The following is a 13090-nucleotide window of genomic DNA, read 5'->3' as shown; positions in this document are numbered from 1 at the left end:
AGTTAAGCCGCTATTAAAATAAACTTCCTCTTAAAGTATCTTTTGCCATACCATTTCCTTTACTAGTTTTTGTTAAATCTGCCCCAAAACTAGTCAGATTATTACAAGATTCAAGACATTAATAATCATTTTTTAAAGAGACCACTGTGCTGGCAGTGTGAACCGGAAGCTAGTGCCCAATGCGACTCCATTGGTTTCGATTCGATTTGATTCGCTTCGATTTGATTATGGGTTCGAACATCGCTCTTTTATTTGCTTTTCATATATGAATGTGTGTATTTTTTTTTTCTTTCTGATTTTTTTTTGACTGGGCAACCGCGTTACCTTCGGCGGCGGACTGTCGCCGCTCTGAAGGATAACCGGTAACCGGTTGGCGGTTTTTTTCTTCTTCTTCTTCTTCTGTTTAGTAAATTTGTTGTTTTTGTTTTTTGTTTAGTTGGCGGTACGCCCTGGGTTAACGACCAACTGGCGCAGAAGTGTGGAAGTGCAGGCAGACATGCATGGCAGGCTACAAATTACGCATACGCCGCTTGGTACCGAGCTCAACTAGAGCTGAGATACGGTTCGAGCTAAGATACTGTATCTCGGCGATTGCAAAAGCAAAAGCAAGGCAAAAACAGCTGAAAATCAAAAGCGAAGGCAGCCGAGCAGTCAGTCAGTCAGTCAGTCGGTTGGTCGGTCGGTCGACTAGTCAGACTCACTAAAACTAAACTCACTAAAAGTTGCATGCGTTTGAAATCAGTTTAAGGTGAATTAGATTTTGACACACATACACAGCGACAGCGTTTTGCATAAAATACAAAAATTATGAAATTAGTCGCAGTGGCTTGGGTCGTTCGCTTTTGCAAAGCCAAAAAGCTGCCAAATCGAAAATGACAACGAAATTGGCTTTAATGGCCTCTGCCTCTATTGTCTAGTTCTTGTTGTTGTTGTTGTTGTTGTTGTTCTAATGACAATGCCACGCCTACTGAGGCGTTTGCTATTTGCATGTGATCTTATCTTTGAACTTTGTCTGTAAAAGTTGTGGAGTCTCTTAATATGAGATAAATCCCAAAATGAATAATTTTTGTGGTTTTTCTGTTTTTAATTTGTGGTTCTAGCTCTTAGGTACTTAGTAAAGAAAACTTTAAAAAATATTTATTTGGATTTTTTGTAATGTAAAGTTTTGTTTTATTATTTATTTATACTTTATTTTATTTAAAATTTAAACATATTTATTGTGCTCGAATAAATTTTTAACAATTCTAAGCAAAATAGCCATTTTTGCCCCTAAAAAGTTTCTTTAATTAAACTCTAAAATTACATATAAAAGTTAGCTAAAACTGGAATATATATATATATATTCTTGACAGATCGAAGAACAGACTGACATCCATTTTATCTTTTATATCTGCCCCTCCCTCTCCACGCAAAGATCCCTATTCCTACAAAGTCCAGATCCGTTCACTGCAACAGCTAACCCCACAGATACAAACTTCTTAAACCTTCTTAAGTTCCTAGACAACTCCCGAATCACCTTCCAAAACTTAAGTAAATCACATATTTTGTAAATATAATGTAAATATCAGGCCCTTTTAATATTTTGTATATGCTTAGGTTAAATCTATAAAAGCCATCATCTTATTTTAGCCTAACTGAAGTTCTTAGCTGCCTAGCCAAATGTTAGCTCTTAGTTTTAAACCAATTCTTAGCCTTATATAAAAAATATATTAAATACATATATAGACTTTACATATTTGTTTTAATATTTATATATATTTTAAATATTTTTTTAAAAATTTTGTTAACTATTGTATCTAAGGCTAACAATTAGCTAAAACTAAGAGCTAACAAATGGCTAGGAGCAATAGCAGCTAGGGCCTTCAGCTCGGCTTAAGTTAGAATATGGCTGGTGAATTTTTGGCTTATGAGTATATACATGCTATGGATTACTATTTACATTTTATTTACAAAAACTTTGATTTAGTTAGATTTGGGAGGTGATATGGGAGTAGTTTAGGAATTTGAGGATGTTTAAAGAGTTTGTATCTGTGGGGTTAGCTATGGAGGTGATTGGATCAGGATTATTGAGGAATAAGGATCTTTGCGTGGAAAGGGAGGGATGTCAATCTGAGAGATGTTGCATAATGGGCACACGTTGTTCCTTGTTCTGTCGAGGTAGTGGGCGTTCGTTAAGAATGAGTGTCCTAGTCTGAGGCGGGTGATGATGGTTTGTTCTCTTCTGTTTAAGTTCTTAAGTTATTTACTATTCTTGCTTAATATTAGTTTGTCAAAAAAGTCTTGCGGTATGAAATTGGTTACAATAATGCTAATGATTCAAGTCAAATATGCGCCGTTTTGTTCGATGACGCGTTCCCAACGAGAAGCCAACTTCATAATGCCCTTCTCATAGAAGGTCGCTTTCCTATTGGCAGAAAACTCGGAGCGTGGCGCTTCTTCTTCGATCACCTCTTCACCAGAACGAAAACGTTGATACCATCGTTGTGCGGTGAAAATGGAAACTGTATCGGGTCCATAAACTGCACAAATTTTATAGGCGGCTTGAGATGCATTTTTGCCTTTATTGTAGAAGTACTGTAAAATATGCCGTATTTTCACCTTATTTTGCTCTATGATTGCGATGCTATAACTCAGGAACTACTTAAAAGAAAAAGAAAATCAATCAAACGCGTATTAGCGCGTGAAATGAGCTTTCCAAAAAGATATAGTACGACCTGATGCGACGAATACAAAACAAGAACTACGCCCTTTCAGCGCCAGCTAGCGAAAATACCGCAAGACTTCTTTGACAGCACAATAATAAGTTAGTAAACAAAGTTTAGAGTTCCTTTATTTCGCGTAGAAAAGGGCATTTAACATATACTTTTATACACTCCTTAAATTAATATGGTAATTAATAAAATTAAGCATTATTTTCTGTACTTTTCCAAGGCTTTGCCCTGCCTATTCAATGCCTCTAAAATGCACATTCAAAGAACATAAAAAACGAACCTAAATTAAATACAATTACTTTGGCCATTGCCTGCAGTTTTATTTCCCAGCCAAATGCCAAGATGCCATATCAAATTTGCAGACCTCGCCCTGTGCGATTAATTTGGGGGCCCAACAAGACCCTGAAATGCGACTATATATGGTAGAAGATATATAATATATATATATATAGTACTCCGACCAAAGTGCCAGGCCCATCGGCCCTGCCATTGAATGGCAATTCATGGCGCATCAATTAATTCTGGCGACGTTGACATCGCTTTAAATCGAGCGACTTGGAATTGGAATTGGAAGTGGAAGTGGAAGTGGAGATGCTGATGGATATTGAGCTGGAGTTGGAGATGGAGTTAAGGGGATTCCGAGGGGTCTTTTGCGGAGATTACTGACAGTTCACTTTGCCGTGTGCCGTATGCCGTGTGCCCAATGGTGCAATTAAATGTAAAGACAACGCCGGAGTCACTGTCATTGTTCGATGTTTGTTGGCTGTTGCTTGCCGCTTGTTGCTGTTTCGGTTTTAATGACAGCCCATAGACAATAACAAGGTTGCGCCGAGTGCCGAGTGCCGAGTGCGACATGGGCACCAATTTTTTGTCTTTCCGAGCTTCTTCTACCGAATTGATTTAATTGCCAGCGTTTTTGGACCATTACAGGGACTTAATACTTCGATTTTATGAGTAATCCGACGAGACCCTGGACGGGATGATGATGATCTACGGCACGGACTTTGACCCGGATTGAAGTCGTATCAATCGTCACGTTTCATGTTCCCAAATCACAAATCACAAAAAAACAAAGTCGAGCCTTGCATAAATTAGCGATTGCCAAAGTCCCTCAGTTTCTCAGTTTCTCAGCCTCCGTCGGTGACTAATTGCAAACAATTACTAATAATAAGTACGAGTGCTTGTCCGAGTGACACAAACTGCCCCAAATCCAAGCGGACAACTTGATTTCTGGCTTGAGAAGGAAGCTGTCAACTAGGGAGTTGGTGTGTAAGATTTATGGGAAAATAATGAATTTGTAATGCTCTGCAGAGAAACTAGGAAAAATATTAATAAATATTGATAAGTTGGAGTTGGAGTTTGTACTTCTATGCGAGTAAGTTAAGTCACTGAAAACTAGCCTTCGAAGCTAGTAAGTGTTGTAAATCTGAATACATTTTAGGAACTCATTTCTTAAGTATTTTATTTTAAATTAATTAAAATGACAAAAAATCTAAGAAAAATGTAGGAATCTCTGCCAACAAAAAGTTAAATCAATCAAAAAATCTTAAAGGTTTCCCATTTCCACTTTTGAATCCTATCAACAGCTCTTAAAAATCAATTTGGCTCACCTTTCGTTATAAAATTTGATCAGAATAGCAGCCAAGGTGAAGGTTTTAAGCTTCCAGAGCCTGTAAAACTTTCATTTTAACTCTAGTCCTGTGTACAAACCTTAATTTGTTAAAAGTTGTTAAAATTCGTCAAAGTCAAACACAAAATAAGCAAATGTGATCAGAAAACTACCAAAATTAATGGAGAATAGGACTAAAAACTTTGTTAGAACTTAAAACTTCGAATTTTGGCTGTGGTCTCAGAAATTGCTACTTTGGTTAAACTTTCATAGTAAAAATTGATTGAAGAACTTAAAAAAACTATTTAAGAAAAGGACTAACAACGGATTTTTACTTTAAAATTTAAAGACAAGTGCATTAGAGATAATCTCTTAAAATGCTGTTTTGGGTCAACTTTCCTTTCTTTCCTGGGAGGCACATAGGGCCCACGAAAGACGCTTTTTAAAATAGCTAAAAAAATTTCAAAATTTCCCAATTTTCTTCGAGCATAAACTTAAGCATTTCGTAAAACGCAAACCTTTTTATAAATGACATTGGAAATGGCAAAGTTAAAATTATCGATTGTTTAAAAAGCAAACGCTACATGGGCCACCCTGCTTAGCATCTTTGACATGAAATAAAAATCAAATAATTACAAATCTTGTTAGTCTATCTTACTAAAAGGAAATACTAAAGTTTAAACATAAATTGAAATTCAACAACACCAAAGCCCTATAGCCATAGATCCTGGTAATACCCATAATTATTTGAATAACACCCCAAATCCGCCCGATATTGACTTTGCCAATATGGATTTTGCACTCACGGTCACTCGAATACTCAAACATATATCCACAAAATATATATACTCCTATATATATGTAACATATAACCATATAGTATGCTGGGGCAGATGCTGATGCCGGACTTTCGGCAGCCAATGAGCTCATAAAATTCCGCATTATCCACTCAAACACTTTGCGAATTGCGGCAGGCAAATGCACAAGTGTGTGTGTTGGGTATGAAAGGCAGAAAAAAAAAAAAAATCATAATGCATTTAAGCCAAGTTAACATGTTAACAACTCTGCGGCTGTGGCGGCTTTTGGTTTTGGCCGTCATTTTCAGTTGATTGGCAAACCGAACGTGGTGGTAGCCCAGCGATAAAAACAGAAAAACAAAAAAATTAAAAAGTTTTTTGGTTACCCAGAGTGGGGGCGAGGGGCGGTATAGGGCGCGGGCGTGGCAGAGGGTGGTGTGAAAAAGCAGCAGCAAAGGAAAGGCCACGACGGCGGCGTTGTCATGATTTATCAGCGGTGTCTAGGTGACTTTTCCCAACCCAGAAAACCAAAAACATTACGTGATATCGATCAGGTCGACTTTGGGGTTTTTTTTCTCCATCTTTTTCGTTTTTTTCTTTTGATAATTTTTGAGGTTTGTTTTTTATTTTTTACTGGTCTGTGTCACTGAAAACAAGAATATTAGTTACCACTCTTTAACGCCATGACTTGGCGGTTATCAATCGGGCCTTCTGGCAGCTGTTGCCTAAATTTAGACTGTCTGGCGTTGATCGAAGTGATTGGCCGAAAGCTGAAAATAAATGAGAAACCGCTGTAAATAATTAAATCCATGAGTTGGCGCAAACAAAAGTGGCGACTGTGAACGGGAGAGTGGCCCCAAATTGGGTCATTAGTCTGCTATCAAAATCCTGACAGGGAAGTTGGCCAAAATGTTGCACAATATTTCGAATGATAAAGTGCCCAAATTGCGGATTATACTAAGTTGAATTTAGTTTTTTGTTATAATTTGCAATTATAATTGAATGCAGCTGCTTCCTGAATGGCATTTGTAGATTGATTTTGATATAAAAATAAATATTTACCAAAAAAGCCAGTCGAATGGCTAACTAACTAATTTAATTCTAGAATCAATCACTAAGTGGCTAGTGAGTGGAATCGTTAAGTTTCACACTTGTGGCCAAGCGAATTAATGAATAAAATTAAGCTCATTTCTGATGGTTTTTTTCCCCTTATAAAAATGTACAGAAAAAAAAGGCCTGTTCTAAATTTCGAAAGCGAATGCAATTATTTGAAGATAAAGTTTAAATATTGCAGATCTTTGTGTGTGTGTTCTGAAGTAGCTTGCTCGCCTTTATTTAATCCCAACATTAGCATATAAGAATAACGATCTGGCTAACTGGTTTGCTTTGGCCTGTCTTTGAAGATGACAGATTAGCCATATCTCTCTGGCTGTTTCTTCAGACCGCCCAATTAGCAGAAATTAACTCGAAGGACTTCCGATGGCCAAGAGTGCGTCGAGTCGAGTGCGCGTTTGTTTGGGCCAACCCAGGCCAAGTTATTTCAGTGAATTGTTTGTGGCTTAGAGGCTAAACCAATTGTATAACAAGCGCTAAGAGGCTGAGCCGAATTCAAGTGGTTGCTTGCTGCCACCAAGAAGAGAAAAAAAATCAAAAATAAATTGCAGCAACTAGTTTGCTTTTAATATTTATGGCGCTATTTATTATGTTAATTTCTGTTCGCGGCGATTTCTCATAGACAAACGAATCAATCGTTTATAAATCTTTTTTTTTCTTTTTTCTTTTTTCCTAACAGCAGGTTTAACATTAAGGCTGGGGAGTCGTAAAAGTGCAAAGTTTATAACTATTTAAGCCGACAGACAAATCCAAAAGCTGCCTGCAAAACTGCAGCTCTTTCGCATTTGTTATTGGTATGGGTTACTATATAGTATATATATATATATATATATGTTGCCAGGCGGCGAAACGAAGTCAAGCGATTTGGCAAGGTTATTATTTATTGCACAAAGATATGTGTTAATAATACAGGCAAACAGAAACACGAATCGCGTTTCGAATATTGGAAGCTAGGAGCTAGCCAGCTAGCCAGATAGCCAGCTTTTTTCTCGCTTCTGACAATTGTCAATAAACCCTAATTGCCAGAGATCGTAATTCTCTGGGTACAATGTCAAGTGCCGATGGCTCATTAGCAATGGAGTGCGGTGTTGGCCATTTCCGCTTCCGGCTGCGGTCTAAGTCAAAAGGGTTTTCCGCTAAGGAAAATCGCCAGACATTAAACTATAACGATAACGATAACAATAACGATGACAATTAAAAGTGGAGAAGTGGCAAAGGAAAAGATTTATTTGATTTTTGACTTAAGAAATCAGTTTACAAGTCACCGCCTGAGCCTCGAAATATATTTAGACATTCGAAAATGATTTCCATTCGAAGGCTAAGAGCAAGATTGATCGGAATTTAAGCACTTTTAACATCTTGTTTGGCTTATGTTGTATTTTGAAGTGTCTTTAATGCGATTTTGTCATGTTTCCAAGACGGGATTTTGAGTGACTTAAAGACTTTAAGATATATATCTTACCAGCTGATGGCCAAGCTGTGTTAAAAATAACCAAAAATACGAAGAACATTTTAACCATCTTGATAAGACATTTGTTGTGTGTTTCATTCCAAGGCTTACTCATTGATAAAATTGTACACGAGAGCATCTTAAGCATTTAGGAACTTAACTCCCCCAGAAAAAAAACCTTCTTTTTTAAAGCCTTTTTTCTGTTCTAAAGCCCCCCCCCCATAAAATCATCACCCTTGAGCATCTCGAGTTCAGCGTTTTTAATGCTTCTGATTCACCGCCCCATGAATGCCACAAGTGAGTGACTATATCAGATCGTAAAGTTGCCATTAGATGGCTGAATTAAAAGCCAAACTCTGAGGGCAGTCGAAGCATTAAAGGGCACAACATTTCCACAAACTGAAACAATTATATCATTATTGTCTTGGCTTTGGGCTCGTTTTATTGCGCCTCATAATTACGCCTGCGGTTTTTATATATCTTTTTCGGGACTCACTCGAATTCATCTACTTAAACGTTAAGGCACTGGGAGAAATGGTTAAGCAGATGATTAAGAGGGCAGTGCACTGACAGAAATCAGTTAATCATTTATGTAGGTTAAACAGGTTGTAATTTGAGTGAAAGTATTCAGAATCAGGTTGCTAGCAAAGGTTTTTCTCCTTTTAAAAAAGAGTTTTTGGTTCTTTGTTGGTTTTAAACAAATTTTTTAAAATTCTTTTTAAAATGAAAAGCTGTAATTTTTATATATTTTCTCTTTTTAAGTGTTTTAAATTGAATTTATTTATTTAATTAAGATTTATTTAGTTACTTATTTAAGATATTTTTAAGCTGTAAGTTAACTTAATTTAAGTTTGATGAAAATCATGGCCATAGGAACTAATCTTGGCTTAAAATATTTTTAAGAAAAATCTTCTTAAGTGTATTCTTTTTGTTTTGTTTTAATTTTATATTTAAGATTTTTAATCGTTTTTTAATAATTTTTTAAAATACCATTTTTAAGCTGTAAATTAACTTTCTTTCTCTGTAAATCTGAGTTTTTCTGAGTTTTTCTGAGTTTGTTTGTTTACTTTACTTAGCCCCCCAAGGGAGGCACGCTTCAACAGTTGGAATTGCGTTTAACCGCTTATGTCATGCCGATCCAAACCGACCTGAGTAGCTACTATATACCCTACCCTATATCCTATACCCTCTAACCCCCCTTATATATACAATCCCCAACCGATCTCTGCGCACTTGAAAGCTTAAACGAGCGTGACGAGCCACCGCCAACGTTTTGCGACTTGGACTTGGACTACTACCTGGCTTTAACCCATGCTTAACCCATTACCCCTTCACGTAATCTCCGCCCAGTCAGTGCCCCCGGATGATCGCCGTGGCGATGCTGGCCAAAATCTCTCCCATTTATCTAATGGCCGATGCTAATTAACAGTCACGCATTACTGCGACACCTGCATTTCGGTTTTCCTCTACCTTTTTTTTTTACATAAGGCCTTTACTTCAATCACCTAAAATCTGGTAAAGGGGCCTCTGTTAGACTTGGCTAATGACTCTGATCCGTGTCTATTAAATGCCTAATGAGCGGGTAATGGTGGCTTCTAGTTCTGGCCAGGTGAGAAGTCTGCTAATTTGTAGACCCTAATGTTCTGGTCGGCCTTTAAGGCTTAGAGTTTGGGAAGTACCCATAATAATTTGGGAAATGAGACTCATTATGTGGCTAGATACTTTCATCTTTTATCAACTATAGTAAGTAAGTATCGTTCTTTTAGAAATTCCCAAGTAGTGACTAAAACTTCTTAAACTCAAAACCAATCTTAAGCTTTTATTAAGTTATGAGAGTTTAAGTTTATAGTTTTTACATCTTTCAAAGGTCATAACGTGGCTTTATGGTTGAGTTTTTACTTAGTTTTCATTATTATTTAAGCTCAGTTTTAGTTGCAATTAAGCTTATTGTAATGGCTTAATAAAGTAACTCTTAGGAAATAAAGTAAACTTAACACTTTGATGATTTATGGCTTAGATTTTCCAATAAAAACCTAGAAAGGATGAGTTTTTCTCCAAAGAGGATCTCTTAAAATGCAATCCGTAATTGAGTAACTCAAATTAGTTCCAACTGGAAAACTAAACCAGTCTCTAGGCGTGGCCCTAACTGCCCCTTAGTTAAGATATTGCTATATTTGCGTACGACAATCGGACCAAAGATATGCCACACTGATCAGCTCCACACACGATTGACCCATTGCACAATCGTGAAAAAGGGAGGCGGATCCAGTGGGAGGATCCACCAGCCACGCCCTCCAACTAACTAACCGTGAACGATCCAGATGTTATATGAGCCAGTGGACATACCTTCCTGGGCGCAGTTTTCATTCGATCGGCCGCCAATGGAGAACCTGCAAGTGCTCCTCGGATTGATCGGATTAATCCTGATTCCAGGATCGGTGGAGAGTAGGCCAGGTGGAATGGAATTGCAGTCGCACTACCTGCAGGCCATCGCTGCCTATCGGCGGCTGGAGAGGATCCTACCCAAGGAGGAGCTGAGAGCTGTGACGGGGTTAGGGCTACTGAATGGTGCCCGCCAGGCGGAGGAGCAGATGGAACAGAACTTGGTGGAGGCTGTCAGGGAGTTGCTGTACCAAATGAATCTCACGGAGAGCAAGCGGGTCATGTCCAAGATCGATGCCATTGAACACCAGCTGACTCGGGACCAGAGAGCCATGGAAATTCTCAATCGAGTAATGGATGTGGTGTCCCAGGCCAAGGACGATCATGAGTTCAGGGTGGAGCTTAGGGAAATGGCCCAGCAGCAGAAGGAGGAGGAGCTGTACAACCAGGAGCTCTCTGCCGATCTCACAGATCAGCCAAAACTAGGAGAGAGATTGGGAAAACTGCGGCTGAACATCATTAAGCAGGTTCCCCAAATGAAAAACGAACTGGAGGCCAAGATTGAGAAGGCTCTGCAGCATCTATTGAAACAGGCTAGTGAGGATGGGCTGCTGGCCAAGGCCAGGCAAAAGGTTATCCGCAAGAGACAGATCAAAATGGAGGTGGAGCAGAGAAGACGTGAAGCGGAGCAGATGGAACAGGACGAGCCGGAGGAGGCGGATCAGCGTCAGATGCCTGAGGAAATGAGGATTATCAAGTCCATATTGTCGGAGGTAAGTTTGGATTTTTGAATTGTTTATAAAAACATTTTAAATACTCACTTAAGTTTCTTAACTTTTTGGATAAAATATTCTCTTAACTAGATATATAATTTTTCCATCACTAACAAATATTTCTACAAAAAAGTCCAAAAGTTCTTTGTTTTCAAAGTTAAAAAAGTAAAAGTTAAAAACTGCATGTCCTAAGTATGCACAACTTGATTTTTTAACGCCAGGCTCATGACTTGCGCTTCCAGGATGACTTTCAGGAAAACCTGCTGGATCAGCCGCCGCCGAGGAGAATCAAAATAGAACCCAATCCCACGGAGCTCGATGACCTGGAACTAAACGTAAAGGTGAGCAGAGGAAGTCTTATTAAACCCTTTGTGACTAACCTGATGATGATTTTGATGATGATGATGATGACCTAACCCAACACTGACTTGGTTCACTTAACCCTTTTGTCTAACGGCCCTTTAGAAGTCGCCAAATGTTACAGCCAAGGCCAAAGGTAAACCGAAAGCGAATGCCAGGCCGGAGAAGCAGGTGGAAGCGGAGGGCACAGGTTCCTCGGAATTGGCCACGGATGACAACGATGATGGTGAGGGGGATCCTGGAGCAGGCGACGGTGGTGGTGGAGGCGGCGGTGGCGGTGGCCTGGTGGGAATCATTGGCAGTCTCAGCGGTGTGAGTAACAAAAATATTCAATTTTGATTACCTTTGAAAAGTGTAGTTAAAATGGTTACATACCAGGGTGAAGGAGGTTCCGATGTGGGAGCTCTAATTGGTGCCCTTACTGGCCTGGTTTCCACTCTGTTTGGGGTGAGTCTTAGGGTGTCTAATACCCTTTTAAGAACCCTTAATTTGATGGTTTTCCCTTTAGCCTGGTGGCCTAGATGTCCAAGGCTTGATCCAAACTGGAACTTCACTCATTTCTGGTCTTTTGGGTGGCAACAAGAACTTTGGCCTCGTCCTGGGACAATATGTGGGCACTGCCTTGGATGGACTTTCTGGGGGAGGTGGAGCGGTAAGTTTTATATAATAAATAAAAAATAAATCAATCAAATTTAATAAGTAATTAATGTTAAAATTCATTCCTTTCACAGATCAACAATGGCCAGTTTCTGGGCAACTTCCTTGGCACTGTCTTGGCCGCCCTCAGCGCAGTACTTATACTTTTTTCCCCAAACCTTCTAGACCTACAACCTGTTAACTGTGCTACTAACCCAAGAATACTAAACCATCTAGATCATAGAATAAACTTTATTTTCTTTATCTTTTCCAAATAGGATCCCGAGGAGGAGGGACCGCCTCAGCCCTTTGTCTTCACCAAGAACCTAATCACCAGCTTTCTGGAGGCAAAGTTCCGTCCGAATTCGGAGGAGGGTTCAGAGGAACGCCACGGAAGCTCAGAGCTGCCACGACCGCGCAAGAAGAAAGAAGGAGGCGGATGGGCGGCGGCGGCAGCAAGTAACTTTGATTCTGGAGGATTTGTTAAGCAGGTGGCCTCCCACCTGGTAAGCAATGCCTTGGGCTTGATCCTGAACGCTGGTCTGGGCGCAGCCGGAGGAGCCTCGAGTGCGGCCAAGAATCTGTTCGCCAGCAGCAGCATGGGTCACCATGGCAAGCCGGCGGATCATCATCGATCTTGGAACACCTACGCCTACGACAATGAGCCATTCTAGCCAGCTTAGTCTGTTAGTCATCACATAATAGTTACGTTAATCGTTTGTGTTAAACCCCCCCAATTTTTTTTTTTGCTAGCCTGTAATCAAAGTAAATAAAGAAGTGAAGAAGAGAAAGACTTGTTGGTCACTTGGGCAGCTAAGAAAGCGTAAAAGAGGGGCTCTAAATCAAATGGCGTAACCACTCGGACGGCGGCTGATGCAAGAGATCCACTGGAATTTAGTGGGAGCCACTGGCTACTCCCCCAAGGATTTAATGGGGCACATCAGTGGGGGGGAGGTGGCGGGTTAAAAAGCGAAAGCCCCACAAAAAGCGGAAGTAAAACTTTAGGAGAGGTTGAGGGGTGAAATAACTTAACATAACATTGGGTTCGTAACTTAAAACTAAAGTTCAGAGAGGGTAGAATAGAGGAATGAACTTTGGAGTGGCTTGGAAAAATGTTAAAAAATGTTGGTTTTTGCTTAAAAAGCTAATAATTTTATTTAATATTATTTAGTTATATTTTATCTCGAAAGTGTGTTAAAAATGCTAGCTAGTTTGTACTTAATAAAAAATATTTTCTACAATGAAAATATTGAGAAAAT

The 13090-nt window shown here is 39.2% G+C and overlaps 1 protein-coding gene across 2 annotated transcripts; it reads left to right on the top strand.

Moving 5' to 3' along the window:
- Window positions 1-10061: 10061 nt before the first annotated feature.
- LOC108109651 (keratin, type I cytoskeletal 10) lies at window positions 10062-12505 on the top strand. 2 transcript variants are annotated; one of them, XM_017218228.1, is made up of 7 exons: window positions 10062-10835; window positions 11057-11176; window positions 11304-11507; window positions 11574-11642; window positions 11704-11847; window positions 11927-11986; window positions 12110-12505. In XM_017218228.1, the coding sequence occupies exons 1-7, from the start codon at window positions 10062-10064 to the stop codon at window positions 12503-12505; spliced, it is 1767 nt and encodes a 588-aa protein (XP_017073717.1). The 2 variants fall into 2 exon arrangements, with proteins under 2 accessions (XP_017073717.1, XP_017073718.1); XM_017218229.1 differs by lacking the exon at window positions 11927-11986.
- The last annotated feature ends 585 nt before the right edge of the window (window positions 12506-13090 follow it).

This window comes from Drosophila eugracilis, unplaced genomic scaffold (genome assembly GCF_018153835.1).
Source record: "Drosophila eugracilis isolate 14026-0451.02 unplaced genomic scaffold, ASM1815383v1 contig_649, whole genome shotgun sequence".
Classification (NCBI taxonomy): Eukaryota; Metazoa; Arthropoda; class Insecta; order Diptera; family Drosophilidae; genus Drosophila; species Drosophila eugracilis.
Note: the sequence above shows the minus strand (reverse complement) of the source record. Positions and strands in the feature narration are given on the sequence as shown.

Excerpts from the sequence above, each read along its gene's own strand:
- LOC108109651 (XM_017218228.1), top strand. The coding sequence starts at position 10,062 with ATGGAGAACCTGCAAGTGCTCCTCGGATTGATCGGATTAATCCTGATT. Across the intron at positions 11,508-11,573 it reads TCATTGGCAGTCTCAGCGGT|GGTGAAGGAGGTTCCGATGT; the intron begins GTGAGTAACAAA and ends GTTACATACCAG. Across the intron at positions 11,643-11,703 it reads TGGTTTCCACTCTGTTTGGG|CCTGGTGGCCTAGATGTCCA; the intron begins GTGAGTCTTAGG and ends TTTTCCCTTTAG.